The sequence below is a fragment of the Actinia tenebrosa genome, unplaced genomic scaffold, assembly GCF_029948245.1.
Source record: "Actinia tenebrosa isolate PJP-AT-01 unplaced genomic scaffold, QUT_ActTen_1.0 PGA_scaffold14__42_contigs__length_11649687, whole genome shotgun sequence".
Classification (NCBI taxonomy): Eukaryota; Metazoa; Cnidaria; class Anthozoa; order Actiniaria; family Actiniidae; genus Actinia; species Actinia tenebrosa.
Window position 1 is genome coordinate 4,659,212 of NW_028292574.1, and position 16,370 is coordinate 4,675,581.

Genomic DNA, 16,370 nt, shown 5'->3' on the forward strand with positions numbered 1-16,370 from the left:
GGAAGGGAAACGGCAACTGCAGTCATGAGAAACTAACAACAAAGTATATGTCAATATAAAGTGTTATACCACGATCATCTTACACCTTGCGTGACCACACCTATCACATAACATACCTTAAGCACTATGAATATGACAAGGGTAACATAGATGTTTGTGCTACCACCATCACCACTATCACCTAACACCCTGTGAGACCACACCCATCACATAACATACCTTAAGCACTATGAATATGACAAGGGTAACATAGATGTTTGTGCTACCACCATCACCACTATCACCTAACACCCTGTGAGACCACACCCATCACATAACATACCTTAAGCACTATGAATATGACAAGGGTAACATAGATGTTTGTGCTACCACCATCACCACTATCACCTAACACCCTGTGAGACCACACCCATCACATAACATACCTTAAGCACTATGAATATGACAAGGGTAACATAGATGTTTGTGCTACCACCATCACCACTATCACCTAACACCCTGTGAGACCACACCCATCACATAACATACCTTAAGCACTATGAATATGACAAGGGTAACATAGATGTTTGTGTTGGCACCATCACCACTATCACCTAACACCCTGTGAGACCACACCCATCACATAACATACCTTAAGCACTATGAATATGACAAGGGTAACATAGATGTTTGTGTTGGCACCATCACCACTATCACCTAACACCCTGTGAGACCACACCCATCACATAACATACCTTAAGCACTATGAATATGACAAGGGTAACATAGATGTTTGTGCTACCACCATCACCACTATCACCTAACACCCTGTGAGACCACACCCATCACATAACATACCTTAAGCACTATGAATATGACAAGGGTAACATAGATGTTTGTGTTGGCACCATCACCACTATCACCTAACACCCTGTGAGACCACACCCATCACATAACATACCTTAAGCACTATGAATATGACAAGGGTAACATAGATGTTTGTGTTGGCACCATCCCAATGTTTCAACACTTCGATATCAGCTGCATCCTTCAACTTAGTTGTTGACCAAGTTGTATTAGAAAACAATTCATCCAATGCTTGCTTTTGGGTCAACTGAAAGATGTTCAATTTAAATAAACAAATAAATAAATAATACTGCAGTTTTGAATTCTCTGTTAATTAGGGTTATTAGCTCCAATTTATTAGTGAAAGTCGTTGAAGTTGTCGAAGTTGTTTATTCTTTACTCTACTCTTTTTATATTACCCCATACAGTTTTCCTCCCTGTGTGAGAAAGGCTTCTATGTGTAGTCACTGCTAAATCCTATTTATTTAATATCTATTTAGTTGTTTTCATTTAAAAGAGATATAGAGGATATTACATGGGCACGCTGAGATACGAAATTTATCTTCGAGTGTTGAAAAGATCTCTCACGAGTGAACACTGCGCACGAGTTAGTGATTTTCAACAAGAGAAGATATAAAATTTCGTATCTCCAAGTGCCCATGTAATATTCTGTTTATTATATAATTATCCATAAAATCAACTTAATAAGCTTTTTATTAATATAAAATGTTTTTATTCATAAACTAATAGCTTGAATACACATGGTAACGATATTTTCATGTGAAAACATGCTATTTTCACCTGTGAAAATATCAGTTTTTCGAAAAGGAGAAATATAGGTATTTCATGGATATTATATCATCATCATCATCATCATCATCACCATCATCACCATCACCACCACCACCACCACCATCACCATCACCATCATCACCATCACCATCATCACCATCATCATCATCATCACCACCATCACCATCATCATCATCACCATCACTAGATGCATCCTAGCAAATTTTTTGAACCTCACCCTGGACAAGTTCAGTTACTGATTAAAAGTAGAAAATAGCCAGTTTTCAAAAACATTTTTCGTGATTATTTGGTATTTGACCGAAAGTTTTGGCAGCAAGATTTTGGAGGCTCACCATCTATTTTTGAGCTAGTAATCCAACTGCAATGTTCAAATAGGTAAACTTTTGCCGCAAAAATCGAAAAAAATACTATTTTTAGATTTTTCTCCAAAAATCTTGGAGATCCCTGGAGTGCTCCTTATGCTGGTTCAACCTAGGATCTCCACCTTGTTTTGGGGTCACGTTAAATTTACGAGGCTTGCAAGTCTAGTGTAAGTTCTATAACTACTTGGAACCCTAGGTTTCAAAGTTAAGTCAATTTTTGAAACTTGAAAAAAAGTTGCCTAAAACATGACGCAAAATTATGAAACTTGCTAGACATGGTTTTTGAAGGTTAAGAGGAAGGTTTGCAAAAGAATCTGCATGAATTTCGTAATTTTACGCAAAATACAGCTAATGGTAAACTTTTTGAACAAGTTCAAAAATAATCTTTGGCTCTTTTCGACTATCAAATATATGAAACACACGACAATAATTATGGAACAGATAAAGATAAGCATCCTCTAACAGTGTATGGGATTTTTATGTGAAAGGAAGGCATTTTTATTTTTTTATTTAACATTTTCGGAAAAAACAATAAGAAGCCATAAATCTTCCGAAATTCGTTTAAAAGGTTCCATACCTCGCAATACAGCTTAAAAGTGAACAAATAGTCGGGACAAAGCATGGGAAGTGACTAATTTTGGGATAATATTGAAAAAAATTGAGCTTATCCTCAGATGGGAATTCATGAAAAAATCAAAGAATATACCATGCAATTGAATTGTAGCTTGGATAATGCATTGAGTAAACATCCAACAAAGTCTGTCTATACGTTTTGAAGTGCCTAATAGATATTCTAGGCATCTTTTTTAAAAAAAAAACAAACCCCCGTTTTGCGGGGGGAGGGGTAGGGTTAGGGTTAAGGATATTTGGGATACCGATAGTATCGCCATTTTCAATCCTTATATATTATTTTGCAGGATTTAATACTTTTTCACTAGGACCTATCTTCATGCCCTTTTGTAGAAATTTTTTATAGCATTTGTATTGTGCGATAATGAGCCCCCTTAACTCGCACTCATTCTCTCAGCTCAGGCACATGGTTGAAGTTAGAGGTAAGTCATACTTTTGTCATACTATTTTTCTTATTTTAGCTTATTATGCTTGAAAAAAAAGGTGTTTAACTAAGAATCTTTAAATATTAGAATATTCTTTCAGATCTTGTTTCGATAAACGGCTGCTTGACATGTATTTAGTGAATTTATTGCATTTTATACGATCGACGAACGGGTCAGTTGATCATTATCGACAATTTCTGAAATATTTGCTTAATAATATGACCTCGTTTTCTTATGTTCTAGAATTTATGCACAAAAAGCTATTGTAAATAAAATTAATCTGGTAGAGTAGCTAGATTGCTAATTTTTTCATTCATATTCTAACCGAATACCATATATTTAAGGCCTTACCACAGGAAGCCAAACATATTTTCATCTTTAGAAATTTTTATTTATTTCATTTTTTATAGAATTTTTAAAATCATGGCGGAAGATGAGTCTTCTTCGATCTCAACCGAAGAAGAATGTAGAATGTATAGGGAATTATTACAAAAACGGACAAAGGAATCTCTTAAAAAGAATCCTAGAGTAAGTTATTAATTTTGTAATGAAGAAAGGCAAGTGCAAATCAAACTTTGAAAGTTGTATTTTTTTCTCAAAAGGGGCTACTAGGCTACGACAAGTCATATAGACAGAGGTTTGCAAACACTCTTAAAGACAACCCAGGCATGGGTAAGAACAGACTATTAAAAATTTAATCTTTTGTTTGATATATCTTACCATTTTACCGCTCCATTAAGTAAACTATGATTTCAATTGAAAATTTTATCACCGTGGGTATGAAAAAATATTGAACCGACGTTTCGGACGTTATTCCTTCATCAATATGCATAACTATTTGTAATTTGAAATGCGCTATATAAGAAACTCACATTAATCAATTACTTGTCATTCTATATCAGTTTCGATTTTTATTTTAGTAAAGGAAGCAGGGGCAACAACCTGGAGAGATATAATGGGTGAACCACTTGACGAAGAAGAAAGAGCAAGATTAGGCTATAGTACTGATGATGACGTTGAAAAGGAAGATGGTTGGACATCCACTGAAGACGAAATAGAGGGAACAAATGAGAGTAATGTCGATGTAGATGAAAGGATAAAGAAACTTGAGACTATGATATCAAATTTGAGAAATGATAACAAGAAAATTCAGACAGAAAATATTAACCTCAAAAGTGAAAACGACAAGATAAAGAAGAAAATGCATGAGCAGAGAAGTCGTACTTTTAAGTCGTAAGTAGCGCTTTTTAACTCCCGTCAATGCACGAATTAACAAATTGGAGCAAAGGTCGTGTGATGTAGCAACAGTATTTTGCTAAGCTGAAAATAATTCATAAGCACGAAATAACACAGCACTGTAATATCTTTTTCAGAAAATACATTTACAGTTGTCCCGTTTGCAGCTATAAAGGGTTGAACATGAAGCGCCATGTGAGGAAGCAACACCCAAATGACATGGACCAAGTGAGCTTCGTATTCATTATTACAAATATGATTTAGAGAAACAAATAATAAACCAAATACAGCGATACCAGCTATTTTTTATTTATTTATTTTTTCTATTTTAGCTTAAAATACAAAAAGAAGAACAAAGACTTAGAGCAGCCAGTAAACAGCGATGGTGTAAACTATGCTCGGCTTATAAGGCCAGGATCCATCAACATCTACATGTAAAACATAAACTTCAAACGTAAGTTAAATGGCTCCTTGATTTATGCTTTAGAATCAAAATACTAAATATAATATGTGTATATATTTTTTGTTATAGAAACTCTGAGACCTATAGACAAGTATTAAGGGAGGCTCACAAAGAATTTTTCTCACGAAAACATTGCAAAGCAAGTGGCGAAGGAGAAGACGCTGAAGATGAATATGATCAGGAATCCGGCAACAAGCAGCACAGAAAGACGAACAAGCAAGGATGCAACGAAGAAAAAACAAGAACGTGCCAAAGCAACAGAAACCGGAAGAGACAGCTCGATAGCAAAAGCCTAGAGGGAGATATTGAAAGAGGCGAGAAAGCAAAGAAGAAAAAAAGGCAAGGTGCAGCTGGTTGCGAAAAGACTGAAGTTGAAAGTAACGTCAATAAAAGAAAGGAACAAGAAAAAAGACAAGGAAATGCAGAGAAAGGAAAAAGAAGATCCAATGATACTACTGGATGTGATTCTGAGATGGAAGATGTCGGCGGCCGTACAGATAGTTTAGATAATGAGCATGATAATGAAGATGATGACTCTGAAGTTACACAAGAAGATGTTTCAGAGGAATGTCCAACTGAAGATGAATATGATCAGGAATCCGGCAACAAGCAGCACAGAAAGACAAACAAGCAAGGATGCAACGAAGAAAAAACAAGAACGTGCCAAAGCAACAGAAACCGGAAGAGACAGCTCGATAGCAAAAGCCTAGAGGGAGATATTGAAAGAGGCGAGAAAGCAAAGAAGAAAAAAAGGCAAGGTGCAGCTGGTTGCGAAAAGACTGAAGTTGAAAGTAACGTCAATAAAAGAAAGGAACAAGAAAAAAGACAAGGAAATGCAGAGAAAGGAAAAAGAAGATCCATTGATACTACTAGATGTGATTCTGAGATGGAAGATGTCGGCGACCGTACATATAGTTTAGATAATGATCACGATAGTGAAGATGATGACTATGAAGTTACACAAGAAGATGTTTCAGAGGAATATTCAACCGAAGATGAAAACAATTCAAGCAATATATTGGAAGATTGGAATTCTGAACTCAAGGAAGGGGACAGTTTGTACGTCAAAGTTCTAAAAGGCTTCTGCAAGCATTTACAAAATCCCGATGGCGGCAGAAAAACCATAAGAGATTCCATTCAGTGCGCACAGAGGATATTCAAAATGGCGACGATCTTATCCAACAACAAGAAGATAAACTTTAACTGGGTTGCTAAACACGACGTCATTTGGGGTGAATTTGTTGAAAAAGAATTAAAAAGAAAAGAGGCAAATCCAAAGTTTGGACTATCAGCAAAGTCTTTAAAAGTCTATCTCCTTACTCTTGAAAAGTTCCTTAAATATGCTCTTCAACAACGCATGATAAAACCAAAGAAAAAGCACGACGTGGAGCAGCTTATAAAGAAATTGCCAAGCTGGAGACATTCATTGAGAAGAGACACAAGAAAACAAGAAGAACAACACTTTGACAAAGACGTAGATGAAATGCCCTCGAAAGAAAATCTAAACGAGCTGCTGACCCACAAGACCGCCATCAGAATAAAGGAATTTCTTAAATCATACAACAGGAAACACGAGTGCACATTACCAGAAATATTGCTTGCAAGAGATTATCTTATTGTGAGAATGTTCATCGAAACTATGTGCAGGTCTGGTGTGGTGGCTCATCTTACGATAGAAGAAGTGTTGAAGGCGAAGGAGCACGTTGTAGACGGGAAGAAGCAGTACTCCATAACGATACTATCTCACAAGACGCTTGTCGATAAAGGATCATCTTATCCAAGCCTATCAAATGAAATGTACGAGCTCTTAAAGAACTACATCATAGAATGCCGACCTTTACTTGTGACAGACACCGAAAAGCCAAACAACGCCAGGCCAGTGTTTGTTAGCAGTAATGGAGAGTCATTTGATTCGTCTTCAGTAGGGCGAAGAGCTGTAGAATTTGCCAAGAAGTTGGGAATTCAAAGAAGATTCACTCCCACACTACTTCGAAAAACATCATCAACAGTAGTGGCAGAAGAAGACCCCAAAACTCAAGAAATTCATGCACAGCTTTTGGAGCATAATCTCTCAACAGAGATACGATTTTACCGTCGTCTCCATAAAGAAAAGATCCAAGCTAAAGCTAGTGTAGTGAACCAAGAAAGGTTAGGAATCAGTTCTGCTCTTGGACACGTGAACAACCAAAAACTATGTAAAAGGAAAAATGAAAAGGATACAAATGAAACCGAGGAAATTTCCACCAAAGTTACAACTAAGGAGCAGCCTATGCCACTAGTTTCAGAAGTGGAAGAGATGCCAATAACATTTGTTCCAGACTCACTTGAGCCAAAGCAAAAACAAGTCATAGGACGGCCTACCAAATTCGGTGAGAATGCAGACCAAGAAATTAAAACCTTGTTTGTACATTTCTTTAAAATTGGTGTATGCCCAACAAACAAGGAAATCCAAAAAATCGTCAAGAAATCAAAGGTTTTGGGAAAGCATACATTGGAAGAAATAAGAAGCAGAATAGCGTATATAATAAAAGACAACCAGCCAGAATTACCACGAGGTACTGTCGATCCCCAGACCCTGGTTCAGGACTGGCTTCAAAAATCTTCAATCGAAACTAAGTCATCAGCCGTTTCAGAAAGACGTTCATCAATGAAATGGAGTGGAGAAGACAGTGAGCTAATAAGAATTTCCTTTGAAGAGGACATGAAACTAGAGTACATGCCAAGGAAATCTAGAATACTAGAAGTTTTTGAAAGCCCATCAGCTACCGAAGAGTTAAAAGAAATCTTCAACAGGGAAGATAATAGTACATGGAGGCAAAGGTGCATTGAGAAAGTGAGAACAGAATGGAAAAGACTTCATGAAAAGCTGCCAGGTTGGAAGCCATCGCAAACCATGCCATAGAGAGACAACACGAAATCAAAAGTTTATTGCGACACTTAAGAACTGAACAAAGATAACATTAAAAGTTGTGTTTTTGAGAAAGTCGGCACCAATGGAAAGAGATCATGAAAAAAGTTGTGTTTTGAGAAAGTCCCGCACCACTGGAAAGAGGTCGTGAAAAAAGGTCAAGCTACGACAAAGGGAGAAAAGACAAAAATAAGAACTGAACTAAAGATATTACTAAAAGTTGCGTTTTTGTTGTTTATTATATAATAAATCTTATTTATTATTCTCATTTTGAAAGTCATAGAGGAACTCTATATGCCATTAACTTTTCACTACTTTATGCATTCGGTGCAAAGAATGTGTAATATTCTCTACTAGGTATGCTAAAAGAAAGAAGATCTTTGATTTTTGTTTCAAAACATATAACAAATAAATTTCAAGTTGCTGTATTATGATTTTGATTATTGATAATGATTTTCCATTCACAAAATCCTAAGGACAGGACTTTAGCATGATGGTGTAAAAAAGCTATAAATACGTTAATTGGACTAAAAAAATACATAAGAAGGAAGGAATTTTCTTGGGAAATACTATTTTGTGAAGACAAAGCTCACCATCTATAATTTCCTGAAATATGGGGGGAAAACGAAACAGTAAACATTTTGAACATGTTCAAGAAGAGCACCATGTTCAAAAAAATTACTTAGAAATAGGTAAACTTTTTGAACATGTTCTAAAAGTTTACTATGTCTAAGTAAGAATTTTGAACATGTTCAAAAAACTTACCTACGAACTAGGTAAACTTTTTGAACTTAGGTAAGAATGCATATGGCCACCACCATCACCATCACCATCACCATCACCACCACCATCACCATCACCATCACCATCACCATCACCATCACCATCACCATCACCATCACCATCACCATCACCATCACCATCACCATCACCATCATCATATGATAAAAGCTAATGATAAACAGGATATACTGACCTGACCAGCCATGAACTGACCAAGTCCCTGGGGGAATGTTATTGTTGAAATCACAAACGTAACGAGAGCTGGATAAATAAATCGGCTGCAAAACAAAACAAACATTGAAAAACATTTTCTCACATACTTGGCACAATACCAGAAGATAGCACTGGGATATCACATGAAAGATAAACTAGCAGCACACTTACCTGCTTTGTAGGAACTTAGCTATTTTAGTTTTTCTGTGGTGTCTCATTATATTGACAATCTTTCTGTGAGTGTACACAAAAAGTGCTCCACCAAAACCACAAGCAACTCTGAAAAAAATCAAGTTTTCCAATTTCAGTAGACCATTTCACAGATCCCGCGGCTCAACCTCAGCCTCGTCAGCGTGTAATATATCCTTTAGAAATTGCCTACAACCTGTGAAATTTTTTAATGTTTCAATTGTTCGTTGACGTGTAAATTCCTTTCATTACTGCGGACTGTAGCCAAATTCTAAAGAATAATTACACGCTGACGAGGCTGAGGTTGAGTAACAGGATCCGTGAAATGGCCTATTGATCTTATCCATCTAGATATGATATTTTTCCATTTCAGACCACATATCATTCTCTTGATAATAATTTGATGTTATAAAATATTTGAATCATATCCATATTCATGAGTCATCTGATGCATAACTGTTAAACAAAGAAATGATTTCTCTAGGGAATGACAAATTTATGTTTCAGGTACTCATTTTATTTACACAGGGTTCGTGCGGTAACCACTTAAAATTCAAGGACTATTCAAGGAGTATACAAGGACCCAAAAATGAATTTTCAAGGAGTATGTTCAGCTAACTATGCCAAGGTTTTACACGGTGGTTGCACATGGCCAACTTTCAGATTTTCTGATCTTTCTGACTAGATCTATTTCAGAACCATGCAAGTATAAATGATCAAAGCAAAAATTCAAGGAGTTTTCAAGGAGTTTTGCTAAAATCTTAAAATTCAAGAGCTTTTCAGGTGCCCTTGAAAACGTGAATTAAATTCAAGGAGTTTTCAAGGAGTTAAAGGAGTAGCACGAACCCTGTTAACAGTGTGAATCGAAAAACCGTGGGCACCTAGAAGTATTTTCCATAGAGCGTTTTCACGTGCGTCACAGTGGCCATTATGGGGTACCAAAACAATGTATTTTCTATCCTCCGGGAATTGAACTCTATTTTTATGCAATTACTGTGCTTCCTATTGACTTCCTAACCACAAGATAACAAGAACGCTTCTGATCGGTTTTTCGATTAGCACTGTAATGGCAATTTCAGCTGATAACAAAGTTTTTTTTAAGTTTTTTTGGGGGGGGGGGTCGAGTGACTTACCCAATCGATCCAAATGCAATAAACTCTTCCACATCAAATGGAAAGTCAATTCTGAAGTTAGTCTTGAATAAAGCTGTGATTGTTTCTATAATAAGAGGACAACACAATAAAATAAGTTTCAGATCATATCTTGTGTCATAAATGTATTTATTAAAAAAACTGTTATAAATCTTGCATTCTGATTGGCTAATTACCAGTCAATGAAAACATTCTGAATTTAGAATGACAGAGATGAAAAGATCAAACAGTAGACAGCATTACCTTCATCATGGACAAAAACAGCAAGTAATCTGAATGCAAAAGCACCACACACTGCAGAATAGAATCCCCTCCAGTAGTTCCGTACAGCAAAGTATGTAGATGTTACCTCAATACTGAATAACACTCCTGTACAAATGATAATAACACTTTTTTTAAATACACTGTATGATACAGCTGTGAAAATCACTGAATAGTGAAATAGACTCAAGTTGTCTTACAGTATGACAGTCACGTTGCTTCATAGTAGCTATATCATAGTGTAGAAACTGAATACGATGTTTTTGCATGAAAAGTTATTTTATTTTCCAAAGGAGAACATTCCTTTCGTTTTGCTCCACAACATTCCCGCTGTAAAATTACTCCATTCTACATGGTATCATTACCTCCGATAGGAGATCCAAAACAGCTGGACACACCCACAGCACATGCTGCCGACAGCATCTCTGTATTACGAGACTCATTCTAAAACACAAAGCAAACAACACAATGATCATCTGCAACTTTAGAAATACTTGTGCAAAAGATATCAACTGCTGCCTGGTTAGCTCAGCTGGCAGGGCGTCAGTCTGTTGGGCGGGAGGTCGTGGTTCAAGCCTTGGCTGGACCAACACTCAGGGTCTTAAAATAACTTTGGACAAGGTGCTGCCTTTGTGATTTTGTATACAAATGGTTAGACCTTCAAGTCTTATTAGACAAGGACTTATAGCTGTAGGCCCTGTCTGTCTTCACAAAATAACCCTGTACAAGGCAGACGTAAAAGACCCACTGAAGACGCTGGTGATGACCATCTTCAGTGCCTGTGCTAACACTACCAGGCCCACAGTAAATGGCTATGATGTTGTGTTGTCCCTACCCTTATGGGAAAAACAAAATAAACTAAACTCTCCTGTTGATTCTCTTGTGTTCTTACAAGTCTTTTTTCTTTGTGTTTATTCAAAATAATCATAGAAAGATAACCATGACTTACAGTGAATATTCCTTTAAATGAGCCAACAAACTTCCCCATAGATCTTGACACCATGCTGGCAATATGCACAAAAGGACCCTTGAAGTAAGATAAGCAGAAAAATGATATAAAATTTAACTTGGAATTAAATAAGATCAAATATATCTTTATAATTTCATTCAGGCACAAGGGTGGATCCAGAAATTGTTAAAAGTTGGGTCCAAACATTGACAGGGGGTCAAACATTGAGGGAAGTCCAAATGTATTTTTTTATGAAACTTACTTGAAACCAGTGGCAATCAATTGGACGTCACGCATGACAAAGGGCTCAGACCCCCTGCCCCTCGCCCCTGGATCTGCCATTAAGGCCCAATACAGTGCAATATTGTTCTACATAATTAAACATTACAGCGTAAAGCTTACCTCTTTTCCTATGGGAATACTACTACCAAGAGCTGTTAACAGCCCAATCTTATAAACAATAAATAGAATATTTATAAATACAATACAGATGTATATAAAAACATAGTGCTGTCGTTATTTCTCTTCAAACTTACGATTTTGGCAATGAGTGTTTTTAGGGACAGGTATCTTGATAACGCTGTTCCTCTCAAGATCACTTTCATTTCTGGAATACCAGATCCTGTTCAAATGACCAGGACATTTTTCAGTGAGAAATGGGAAGTGAGAAGAAAAATAAATAGGAGAAAACTGGTAGAGAGTTATGATATGTGGGAAATGGGAAGTGGAATGATGGTAAAATGTAAAAGACAGAGAAAAACGCAAAAGATAAGAGAGCAAAACAGAAGGGTGTTGGGATAAGTGGGAAGTGGAGAGATGGTAAAATGGGAAGAAAAGAGTATAAGTCTACTGTACATACCTATAGCATGAGGTGATACAAGATGTGTAAATCCTACTGAGAATGTAACAAGGACCAAAGGGAATAGCACCCACACACAATACTGAGCTAACACACTACTGGACAAGCCATACAACCAGATGTGCGCTGAAAGATAAAAATACATAAATACATATCTATAACTGTCTTATTTTACTTACAAGCACAATACATTCACTAGCACAATGAAAACGAGTGGAGACATTTTTAAACAGGGGCCTATCATATTAGTATGGACAGCAAAAATGTAGGATGTATTATGTAGGCTTTTGAAAATGCTGATGTCATTGCAAATGAGGATATGTGTTTTTGAACATCTTACTGTGAATGCTTGAAAACACTAGCGTGAACATGAAACTTTGGATGCATTTTCATTGAAACATGGCTTAAGGTACAGTCAAGTGAAAAAGGAAAGACTAAGTATTACTAACACTAACCTGTTTGGCATTTATCAATTGCAAGGTCAAGAACAAAGCTGATCAAAGCCATTATGAGGCCAAGTAGAAGTAGGAATACCCAGTCACTGCCAAAATGAATCCAACATGGTTTCATACGGTGTATAAGCCCTTCAATACAGATAAAGTATTCACATTGTAATTCCAACCATTATCATAAGACATTATTCATTCTACTCAATACCTGCATGTTAACTCACAGATTGGATTGGAAATTTATTTAGTATGTTTTGAAAACATAGGAAAACTGGAGGGCCCCCCAAAAAACTTGAATCAAATGAGACCCAACAAATGCTAACCACTTGGATGCCATGTTCAGGAGTTGAACACAAAAAATTCCCAGGGGCATAGCCAGAATTACATGTATGTCTTTGGGGGGAGTGGGGAGGATGCAAAACCTGTTTTAAGTCAAACTTATCATGTGCCTACATAGATGTTAGGTTTGTAAGTAGTAAGGATGTGGGAGGAGTGGGGGGGGGGGGGGGGGGACACCCTTGGCCCCCATGTCTATTGGCTATACCCCTGGACCCAGAGGTGTGAGGTGCATGAGTGAACTATATACTCTATACCACTTTTGTTTCTCACAAACTTAAACTAATAATTGCATTATGTACAGTTATTATAATAACATATAATAGAGATTTTACTTGTAAGCATACAATGTATAATATTATAATAAATATATGATATTTAAAATCAAAAAATTATATTCATCACTTGCATACTTTTTATTGCTCCTAGTCTTGAATCCTGATAAGATTTTAAATCATTATCATCATCATCTTTTTCTTCTTTCCTTTCCTTTGCTTCTCTCCTCAGTCTGGCTGCCTGATCCTTGGCATACTTCTGCAGATGAGTCGTCCTAAACTGGCCATACATCTATAAATATAGATATAGTATCATTAATTATTATTATTATTATTGTTATTATTATCATTATTATTATTGTTATTATTATCATTATTATTATTGTTATTATTATTATGCAGTTTATTAAACATCTGGATACGAGGCAAAGACACTCATAGGGCGCGTAAACGTAACCTACAGGTGTTCAAACTATTTACAATTTGATATGCTCAACGATAAAATATTTACAAATCTTACAATTATTTACGATATAATCAAACTATTTAGTAAATGCAGAACATAAGAAGTACTTTAAAAATATATAAATATTATAAATATTCTTATCATTATTAAATATAACAATATTATTCTATTATAAATTTCTGATAATGTCATAAATTAGGTTTAATGTCCACCAAAACTCTCTTTATTTTATGGCGATAAACCATTTTAAAACTAGGTATATTTTTTTGTTAGTACTGTCTTTAACATCTTTATTAGTTATTATCTTAAATTATATATTATCAAAATGACTTATTCCTTATCAATGTCCACTATTACTGCATAAATCATCCACAATTAAGCCTAAATCAGTATTAAAGAGTGTAGTACTCAAATTGCCATGGCTACGACAATCTAAAAAGTAACAATTTAACACAGTTGTTAGCGATGTTTTTGTTTGTTTCTGATAAAAAATTTTCTTAGAAAATCCTACGAAGTAGCATGCACTGCTATAGCCTCTAAGAGTAGTTCATACCTAGAGTTAATGCTGGTTGGAGTCTTGATTGAAACACACATGTAAGTTGAGTTTGTTTGATGTGTTGTTCTCTCCCACAAGAGTTTTTCTCCGTTTTTTTTACTTTTCCTCCCTCCATAAAATTCAACATGTGAGTTGAGTGTTGTGTGTTGTAATAGGCCGATTTTTATTTACATTTTGTCCTCATTAGCATAAAAACAATTTCAAGCTACAAGCAAACTGACTCCAGAAATCGAAAGAGAAAGTGGTATGATTTACAAAGAAATGTATGGTCATGTGGCAAGCGTGTTTTCAAAAAACATTTACTCCCAAAATATTGAACATATTAATTACTTAAAAATTTTCAGTAGTTACTAAATAAGACATTCTCTTTCGATTTCTGGAGTCAGTTTGCTTGTAGCTTGAAATTGTTTTTATGCTAATGAGAAAAAAACGTAATTAAAGATCAGCCTATAACGAATGTAGTGGTAATGTGTATGGAGAGAACCTCACAGGGAGTAATGGTTGTAAAATATACCGTATGTTTGTTATTTTAATTAAGAGTATAAATAAATCGATAATATCATATATAAATATATAATATATTTATACAGACTGAGTTCAAACTATAATTATTACTGTTCCATCCGTCACAATTTAGTCAATTTTTTATTGCTATTAATTTTGCTTCGTAATAATTTAACGTGATTACCAAGGTGAGACGAGCTATTGAAATATTTGCAATTAAATTTATGTTGTGATTTAACTTACGTTAATAAATAATACAGTATTAAACCTAAAGTTTAAAGGCAAAGAAAGCCATAGAAGGCTTAAATCTTTATTCATAAGGCACAAATTCAAATAAGGCACAAATTCAAATTTTGAGATAAAAATTCGTACAAAGACATAGATAAAATATAATAAAATAAAGAGATAACAACGAGTTCCTTCGGTTAGTAGATGAAAAATATTAAAAACATATAGCAATAAAACAATACTTACAAGGGTCTGTTCAAAGCCATATTTGTCTGTATCTGTCATGGTAGCGTTTGAGGTATATCCTGTGGTGTTTTATTGGGGATATTTGATAGTTTTGTTCGAGTAAACGCGACTCAAAACTTCAAGAGTTTTTCAACATGGACGACTGGCCAAACAGGAACCAACAGGACAGGAAGGCTGCTGACTAACACAGGGAGCCCAGTAGAAGCACTTCTCCACAACCTAAACTTGACTGAATCCGAATGTAATTTCCAGTGAGTTATAAAATACAAATTGGAAAGTGGGGCTAGAGAGAAAACTAGGCTTATTAGAATATAGCTTATAGGCGCTAAATCCCTTAGGTATAAATCAGAATCTTCGTTGCCATGGTAATCGCTAGGGAAGTCTCCTAATGCAATAAAGTCCTTTGTTCGACGTGTTTTCAAAACGTTTTTTTTTTCTTCTTTTATTTATTTGAATTTTTTATTGTTTTTTAATCGTTTTTGTTGTTGTAGTTGTTGTTGCTTTGACTGAATGCTGAAATGCGAACATTGTCGAACTCCGGATACAAACAACCCGTAAGGCCACTGAGTTAATAAGCATAATGCATTATGGCCTAGCTTGGGTACAATAATCTATATTGCATTTTTACTAGAGCTAGACCACAACGCACAACTTTGACGAACTCAGAAAAAACTACTTTTTCGCGACAATCGATTCTTTTTATCCTTTGTACTCTAGAGCATCAGTCCTTACATGCTGAGGATCATGGGTAAATCTATTTTCACGTTGCTGCAAATACTTCTGCTTATTCTTTCTTTTCTTCTTTGTTTACAGTACGAGTCCCTCATCAGCCAAGAAGTATCTGCAGAAAATTTAAATCGCACGCAAGAAGGAAAAGTAAAAAAAAGAAAGAAGATCAATAATGAAATAATCACGATAATACTGGATGAAAGTGTTTGACTTTGGCTGTCAATGATGACATTCGTTTACCCTTCTTAGAAAACGTCAAACCTCAAAAAACATAAAGCTTGATACTCTGGTTACTTCACCGTCCACACACTCGATAGACCTCGTATATATGAAAGACACAAAAGTGCTAAAGCGTTTGATCATAGCTGTTGGTTGTTTTTATACTAAAGGTGCACTAACTATCTTCTCAATTTATTTTAAAAAATCACCTTGGGTTTTTGCTAAATTTCAGCATTTAAATTACTGGTTATAAATATAGAAATAAAAATTATAGGACAAAAGCTACAAATTCGGC

General features: G+C 35.5%; 2 protein-coding genes across 3 annotated transcripts in view; one reads left to right on the top strand and one right to left on the bottom strand.

Annotated features, from left to right (window-relative positions):
• Positions 1 to 15,349, bottom strand: part of LOC116307747 (chloride channel protein 2) — a 23,535-nt gene extending 8,186 nt beyond the window's left edge. The window contains exons 1-14 of one of the 2 annotated variants that reach the window (XM_089029541.1): positions 15,128 to 15,318; positions 13,266 to 13,419; positions 12,523 to 12,651; positions 12,068 to 12,193; positions 11,745 to 11,830; positions 11,611 to 11,658; positions 11,209 to 11,286; positions 10,625 to 10,703; positions 10,242 to 10,367; positions 9,981 to 10,065; positions 8,830 to 8,937; positions 8,639 to 8,723; positions 941 to 1,093; positions 1 to 32 (exon numbers count right to left, since the gene is read on the bottom strand). The exon at positions 1 to 32 is cut by the window's left edge and continues 38 nt beyond it. In XM_089029541.1, the coding sequence (XP_088885667.1) occupies positions 1 to 32; positions 941 to 1,093; positions 8,639 to 8,723; positions 8,830 to 8,937; positions 9,981 to 10,065; positions 10,242 to 10,367; positions 10,625 to 10,703; positions 11,209 to 11,286; positions 11,611 to 11,658; positions 11,745 to 11,830; positions 12,068 to 12,193; positions 12,523 to 12,651; positions 13,266 to 13,419; positions 15,128 to 15,166 (1,328 nt within the window). In that variant the 5' untranslated portion in view covers positions 15,167 to 15,318. Of the gene's footprint in view, positions 33 to 940; positions 1,094 to 8,638; positions 8,724 to 8,829; positions 8,938 to 9,980; positions 10,066 to 10,241; positions 10,368 to 10,624; positions 10,704 to 11,208; positions 11,287 to 11,610; positions 11,659 to 11,744; positions 11,831 to 12,067; positions 12,194 to 12,522; positions 12,652 to 13,265; positions 13,420 to 15,127 lie in introns of both variants that reach the window. The other variant, XM_089029542.1, reaches the window with a different exon arrangement.
• Positions 3,466 to 8,015, top strand: LOC116296937 (uncharacterized). The gene is made up of 6 exons (XM_089029840.1): positions 3,466 to 3,583; positions 3,658 to 3,727; positions 3,976 to 4,288; positions 4,429 to 4,519; positions 4,624 to 4,745; positions 4,824 to 8,015. The coding sequence occupies exons 1-6, from the start codon at positions 3,479 to 3,481 to the stop codon at positions 7,654 to 7,656; spliced, it is 3,534 nt and encodes a 1,177-aa protein (XP_088885966.1). The 5' UTR covers positions 3,466 to 3,478; the 3' UTR covers positions 7,657 to 8,015.
• Positions 15,350 to 16,370: the final 1,021 nt, after the last annotated feature.